Source organism: Pseudonaja textilis, chromosome 11 (genome assembly GCF_049901715.1).
Source record: "Pseudonaja textilis isolate UNSWEBS1 chromosome 11, rPseTex1.2, whole genome shotgun sequence".
Taxonomy (NCBI): domain Eukaryota; kingdom Metazoa; phylum Chordata; class Lepidosauria; order Squamata; family Elapidae; genus Pseudonaja; species Pseudonaja textilis.
In genome coordinates this window covers 22,363,236-22,369,774 of record NC_142000.1, presented here as the reverse complement: position 1 = coordinate 22,369,774, position 6,539 = coordinate 22,363,236, and the positions used below count along the sequence as shown (strand labels likewise).

At 59.3% G+C, this 6,539-nt stretch overlaps 1 protein-coding gene across 4 annotated transcripts; it reads right to left on the bottom strand.

Annotated features, from left to right (window-relative positions):
* Positions 1-108: 108 nt before the first annotated feature.
* On the bottom strand, positions 109-6,539 carry DEF8 (differentially expressed in FDCP 8 homolog). Of its 4 annotated transcripts, none has more exons than XM_087940307.1 (12): positions 6,424-6,539; positions 4,719-4,856; positions 4,005-4,102; positions 3,764-3,913; positions 3,411-3,552; positions 3,117-3,281; positions 2,771-2,898; positions 2,227-2,340; positions 2,022-2,102; positions 1,674-1,814; positions 1,017-1,233; positions 109-882 (listed from the first exon to the last, which is right to left on the bottom strand). In XM_087940307.1, exons 2-12 carry the CDS (start codon positions 4,840-4,842, stop codon positions 488-490), a joined length of 1,755 nt encoding a protein of 584 aa, XP_087796433.1. In that variant the 5' UTR covers positions 4,843-4,856; positions 6,424-6,539; the 3' UTR covers positions 109-487. The 4 variants fall into 4 exon arrangements, with proteins under 4 accessions (XP_087796433.1, XP_026575600.1, XP_087796434.1 ...); XM_026719815.2 differs by having other exon boundaries at positions 1,017-1,126; XM_087940308.1 differs by having other exon boundaries at positions 4,719-4,853.

Here is a 6,539-nt window from a genome sequence, read left to right as displayed (position 1 = left end):
CCAAAACTGGATTTTTTTCCCAGTTAACTACTTTTAGAGGATGAAATATAAAAATATTTTTGGAGAGCAGAGAAACAATATCAAAAACTGTCTTCAACCATATCAGACTTCGATATTTATGCTTAGCTTTATTTAAAGTGATTTTAGTGCTTGTGATAAATTACTGTGGTATAAAGAGTCCCATGGTCTCTTTTCATGGCTGGCAGAGACTATAATATAATTCATCCAGTCCTGGCAATTGTCATTATCTTGGCTAAGGGGATAGGAAAAGAAGACCAAGGCTCTTTCTCTCCATCTCCAAGACAAATGCCTCCAGGTCAAAGGAACAACTTTTCAAATGCCGCCATTTCTACAGCCTGCCCAGCTGCAGCCATTGTCTTTGCTGAACTATCATAGTCTGTAAGGAAGCCAGAATAGCTGGGCTCTGTGCCAGCCAAGCAGGGTTGATATTACCCAGTAACTGAGGAGAGGTGGCCACCATTTTCCATCAACTCCTCTGGCAGCCACTTCTCCAGCTCCGCCAGTTGCAGACAGGATTACACTCCCTCAGGGAGAGCCTCAGACTCAGAAACTCAAGGAGAACCTCAACAACCGTCCATAGGTGGAGGGGCAGCATCCTTCTCCAGCTTGGGGCATGGTATTCCCATCTCACCCTCCTCTGGCAGGCTTCTTTCCTCACCAGTCTGAGCTGCTTCCCTTCAAGAAGGACAAGGAAATCACAGGCAAGCTGGGAACTCCATGGCTTTGCTATGGTCCCCTCCATTTCAGAGAAGCCACACTTAGGCCTGCAGCTCCATATTGTGCTCCCTGAGCAAGGACTCTTTTCTGAGACTGAGTCGAGCGCATTTGGGGCATGTGGTGGAGTTGTCGTAGAAGCAGTCCCTGGGAGAGGAAAGACAAAGGGCCTGTGAGCTTCCTTCTTCAGGAAGAGCCCCCAGCCAGCTGGCTTCCACAGGCTTCTCTTGTCTGGCGCTAGACGTGGCAAGAAGCAGGTGGTTGCAAATGCCTGCACTTACCTGTGGAAGACGGCTGAACAGTCCGTGCACATTGAGGTGTGGCTGTCAAAGGGGAAGAGTATGTCTCCCTCCTTGCAGAGCTCACACACAAAGCCCTTTGCTTGGCACCGCTGTGAGAAGGAAAAAGGGAAGCTGGTGAGCCACTGTGCCAATCCAAGCCCCTCCACGGATGTGCCCTTCGCACCATTACCAACCTTGTGCTACAAATACCTGCAGCCTTCATACAGGCAGACATAGAAGTGGGGTGGGGGGAGGATTTTACAGTACAAAGTATTTTAGAGAAAAGGAAAAAGAAAAAAATAGTAAGAGTTCAACACGACAGAGATATTTTTAAGCGTTTCTTGAAAACCAAAAATCAGCAAGGCCACAATCTTGCAAGTGTATTTGTATGGCACCTCCTCTTCTTATGTGCCACTGGATCTGCGAGGCTCCAGCTGAGCTTCTTCTCGATGTTACCTTACAGTTCGAGACTTAAAAACACGTTTTGGGGCCTTTTGCTAGGCAGGAACTGCTGACCCCCTTCCCAGACCGGCTTGTCCTTATTTTTACTCTTCCGCTGCAGCAGCTGCCAGCGAAGACGAGGCCTCTACGGGCCTCCTTGCCCCTCTCTGCCAAAGCCTCTGCCTGGGCGGCTGTTCCCCACCCAGCCAGCCTTACCTCACAGTCCAGTTTGATGTGCTTGGCAAAGAGCGTGTGGATCTCCGTCAGGGAGCAACTGAGCCGCCCGGCGTTGATATCCATCAGGTCTTGCAGGGAGTACATTTCATCGTTCTCCACAAAGTGCTGCCGGTCCTGCAGCTGGAGGGAGGCACAAGACTTCAGTCTCCCTGCGGGTGTGGTGGTAAGCGAAGCGGTGGGGAGGGGAAGGGGTTCACAGCCTTGGCCAGGTGGTCTCTCCACACCCTCCCCCACCTAGGAACGTAAAGCGCCCCCACTCCAACCGCCTGCCCACCCCAGGCTCTGGAGAGGTGCATCGGCCCCGGTCGGACAGCCGCCTTCTCTGACCTGGAGCAGCAGCCGGGCTTCCATGGCCTCCTTGCAGGTGATGAAGTACGGCTTCATGAGCAGGATGTCCTGGCGCAGCTTCTGAAGGGGGAGAACCCGACCGAGAAAGGGTTGCTGGACCCACGCTCGGTCCCCAGGTCAGCACACCGGGCTTTGGGCTCCACGGAGGCCTTCTGGGGCCGCTTCCCGCCCTTCAAACACTCACCCGGATCTCCACCAGCTCCTCAACGTAATTGAAGAGAAGAGGGTTGGTCTCCCGCAATTTGAGGACTGGCCGGGACACCATCAGCACCAAGTAGCGCATGCTACACCGAGAGACCTGAAAATCGCATTGGCCTCCTGAAGCAGAGAGTAGCCCCACCTGCAGGGAAGGCCTGCGACCACATAGCCCCACTCCAGGAAGAACAGAGAGCTCGGGGCAGAGGGGGGGATGTGATCTGGGCAAGGTGCTTCCTCTCTGCCTCCCCTGGATAATGGGGCCCCATAGAGACACAGTGAGGCAGCGGGTAAGCCTCCAGTCCAAGGAAGCCATCCCATCACTCCTGCATCCAGTTGGGCAGCTCCCTTTCTCCGACCAGGTGCCCTCCAGGAGAGCAGCGTGTCCTGGTTCTTTTGTGGCCCACAGCCATGGCACGGGCACATTTCCTTCCCACAACCAGGCTGTGTGGAAGGGCTCCTCAACTTCAGCTCTTTGATACTTCCTAAAGGGAGCGACGGCTCTCCTTGCCTCCTCCAAAAGCTCCCCTTACCTTGCGTGGCTCGAAGTCCCAGTTGTGGATGACCCTGGCGGGGATGACAGCTTGGTCGTTCCAGTGGCAGCTGCTGCAGTAATAGAGGCCTGTGTAGTCACACTGCCGAGCCTCCCCTGGGATCCCGCCTGTGGCAGGAAGAGCAGAAGTCAGGCGAGCCGTGAGGCAGGGAGACCCAGGCCCCAGTCGCTGGCACAATGAAGAGCCATCTTCTTATGGGGTCTTCTCCCCGCCACGAGGGCCCTCCGGAAACGGCCCTCCCCTTTTGCCTTCTGCTGCAGAAGCGCCTGGACTGAAGCCAGGGCAGCTTCCGATTCAGTCCCCGCTCCTCCCTGCTGGAGCTTACGGAGGGAGATGGGTGCCCGGCACTCGGCACAACGGTAGTCCTGGCTGTCCAGGCCCGTCTCCGGGCAAATGCTCAGCTCGTACTCGGCCTGGTGGCTGACCTTGGAGCGCACGCATGGCTTGCTGATGAGGTCCAGGCACTTGCTGTGGCAGCGATAGGAGCAGCCTGGGAGGAGGGAGAAGGAAGCAGCAGGCTGAGCCGAGCCCCGAGCCCCCTCCGTGGGCAGAAAGACCAGGGCTCGTCCTTGCCAGAACCAGGCTCTGTAGTGGAGGGGGGGGGGAGGGGAAAACACACCTGTGCAGGTGTACCAGGTCTGGAGCAGCCCCCAGATGACGGTGCTGCACTTGTCGCAGGTCTGCTTTACTCCCTTGCTCTTCTCCTTGTAGAAGCGATGCTCCAGGATCACCCGGATGTTGGGCTCATCCTCACTGGGGTCCTGCATGGGGGGGGGGGGGTTACAATCCTTTGCCCTCTGAGCCCAAAGCCCTCGCCCCAACCCCCGGAATGGTGGCAGGGTGCCTTCAGCTGAGGGGAGGGGAGAGGAAGCCCTCCCCTCCCCTTGGAGGGCTGCTAAGGCCTCCCGAGAATCCACCTGTTCCGGAAGCTCCAGTGGAGCAATGGACCACCCTCCCCGGCCTGTCCCACACCTTCAGCTCCTGGAGCCGCAGCCGCAGGTGGATGAGCCGCACCACGGCATCCTTCTGCTTCTCGGAGTTCTCTGGCAGCTCCAGGATCCGCTGCTTCCACTCTTCGATGGCCTGCCGCAGCTGCTCCACGTCCGAGGCCAGGAAGAGGCCCTGCAGGAGAAGAGCCAGCGCCCAGCTTAGAGCTCCGGGCCTGCAGATGTTTCCCGTTATATCCTCCCACCCCCAAAGGCTGCCGCCTTACCACTGGGCGCGAGAAGTGGTCCTCAGCCAAGCCGAGGTCCATGGTGCGCTCTGAACAAGGGAACCCCGGCTCCTCCGGAGACAATCCCAGATTCACGTCTACATGGAGGGAGGGGGAGAAAAACAGCCTCGCCTTCAGACAAGCCCACTCTGCCTCGGACGAGGCGGAAGAACGGAAAGTCCCGCAATCTCTGCCTGCCAGACACCCTCCGGGCTCCGTGTGCCTGGTCTGCCAGAGCTTCCTTCTTTCGGTAGCCTGAAGCCCTGCAGCCTTGGCAAAACCAGCGGCATCTCCTTCTGACCGGCGCCCCCATCCCAAGGCCAGTCCCAATGGACAGAACCAATTCCAGGGCAAGAAGAGGCCACAGGTGCCACGTTGGAAAACAGCAGGGCCCATTTCTCCACTCTGCCCGCGGCCAAGGCCTTGCCCAGTGAGCAAGCGGGAGAGCAGCCACCTGGGGCTCCGCTTGAGAAATTGAGGCTGCCACAGCAGCTTTGGGATTTTCAGGCAGAGCCGCTCTCCCATCCCAGCAGCTGGACAGGGAGGGAGCCACCCCCAAGGCTGGTGTTGATGGGGAGCCCGTGGCCAGGGAAATCCTGCCCTCCGGTTCCCAAAGGCTATCCATCCGGTCTTAGGGAGAAGGATGGACAATCCTCCTAGATCCAGTGCTGCGGAGGCCTTCGCAGGGAGGAGGCGAGGAGGGGGACAGCTCACCTTTCTGGGGGAAATCCTCTCCGGCCCCAGCTGTCTTCTGCTCCTGCCGACTCTGCCGCGGGGCCTGGTCAAACGGGTTGAGGTGGCCCTGCCGGAAACGGGCCAACTTCTCATCATATTCCATAGCCGTCCAACCTGCTGGAAGCCGAGGTCAGGGGGAAGAGCCTGAGCCCCCCACAAAGCATGCCTCGCCCGGGGTCAGGGTCCCAGCCTGCCAGAAGCTACCGGAGTGCCTCCCACACAGTTTCAACTTCAAGCTCCTCCCAGCCTCTCAAGCCTTGTTGACATCCTAGGAGGCAGAAAAGCCAGTTCTGCCAGCTCAGATGGTCCCCGTGTGCTGTTCAGAGTCACGGACGCATCGGAGCAACCCGGTTGCTGCCAGTCATGACCAGGAATGAGCAGGACTTCCAGAAAGAAACCCTGCCAGAAAACCTCCAAGCGCAGAGAGTCCCAAGGACTCCACGCTGCCTGGCGGCGCAAGGTCACAGCCTCCCTCCAGGCACAGAATTCTGAGGGCGGATTTAGGCAGCTCCAGGCCGAGAGCAGCCAACAAAGGCAGGGGAGCTGAATGAGCCTGAAGCCAAGGCGGCACGAAGCCCCCCCGCTTGGCATCCCTAAACAGCACAAGAGGCAGGGAAAAGCGGGAGGCACGGGGCTCCTGAGGCGCTCACCCCATCACTCACTGGGTGTATGTGTGTGTGTGTGTGTGTGTGTGTGTGTGAGAAAGGACTCCAAGCCCACCACACAGTTCCTAATTCTCAGTGTGTGACTCTTTCGTTCTGCCTCATTTCCTCAAGGAAGTTTTAAAATGACACCATCCCTGCTTTGCTGAGCTGGGTGGATCCTCTCGCAGAAAGTCTCCATGACGATGATGATGGTGTAGCTTTTATCTCTTTCTCTCTCTCTCACACACACACACACAGGGAGGGAAGCACCCAAGGCCCTGCTGTTTCCACTGAGTGTCTGGAATAACTTTTCAGAAGCAAGAACCCGAGTTCCAAGAATGCCATAAAGGAGAAGTAGAATTAAACACGGAAAAATGTTTGGCTGAACTTAAACCCAGTAAAGATAACCAAGCTAAGCCTGAGTCGCTCCTGAATAAGTGCTGATCTTTGAGCCGTGGCTGGTGGTCTCAGGGGCCATCAGGATAAGCCAGAAGCCCCTCGAAAGGCTCACCTGTTGGACCTCGGCCAGCCACCGCTCAGCGCAGGGCCGCGGGAAGCCCCGCCTCGTCCCGGCCTGTAGACGGGGGAGCGGCCCGAAGGGGCCCCGATTTTGCTCCCCAAAGAGGCCGCTCCCAGACCCCGCGGAGGGCAGCGCAAGCAGGCAACGGGCCGGGGGGAGCCCGAGTCAAGGGGACCGAGGCCACGGCGGGCGGGGAAGCGCCCGATGCCCGCCTGCATTTCACCGGATCGCTTGCGGCGACTTGGCCACTTGGACGGGCCCGCCGAGCCACAGGCCGCCGGGCGAGGCTGCCTCGGAGCAGCCGCCGGAGCGGAGGCAGCCGAGCGGCCAGACAGACTGCATCCAACCGGAGGCCGGCGGTTGTCCGGCGGGGCGCCGAGCTGGGCCCGCCCGGAGGCCGCCCGCCGCCAAGGCAGCCCTTGCCGGCCACGGGCGGGGGGACGGACCGCCGCCGCCCGCGCCGCCCCGCTGCTGCCAGGCGGGCGCCCCGCGCGGAGGGTCGGGTCGGGGCTGCCCTTACCTGCGCGCCCATGGAGGGAGGGGGAGGGCCCGGCCCGGCCCGGTCGGCTGGCCCGGACGCGGCGCTTCCTCCGCTCGCTACATTGTAGCCCGCCGCCCGCTCAGCCCAGCGCGCCC

Coding starts and splice junctions, on each gene's coding strand:
- DEF8 (XM_087940307.1), bottom strand. CDS start 4,842: ATGGAATATGATGAGAAGTTGGCCCGTTTCCGGCAGGGCCACCTCAAC. Junction 3,553..3,763: donor TGCGGCTCCAGGAGCTGAAG/GTGTGGGACAGG, acceptor CCCCCCATGCAG/GACCCCAGTGAGGATGAGCC. Junction 883..1,016: donor TGTTCAGCCGTCTTCCACAG/GTAAGTGCAGGC, acceptor TTCCTCTCCCAG/GGACTGCTTCTACGACAACT.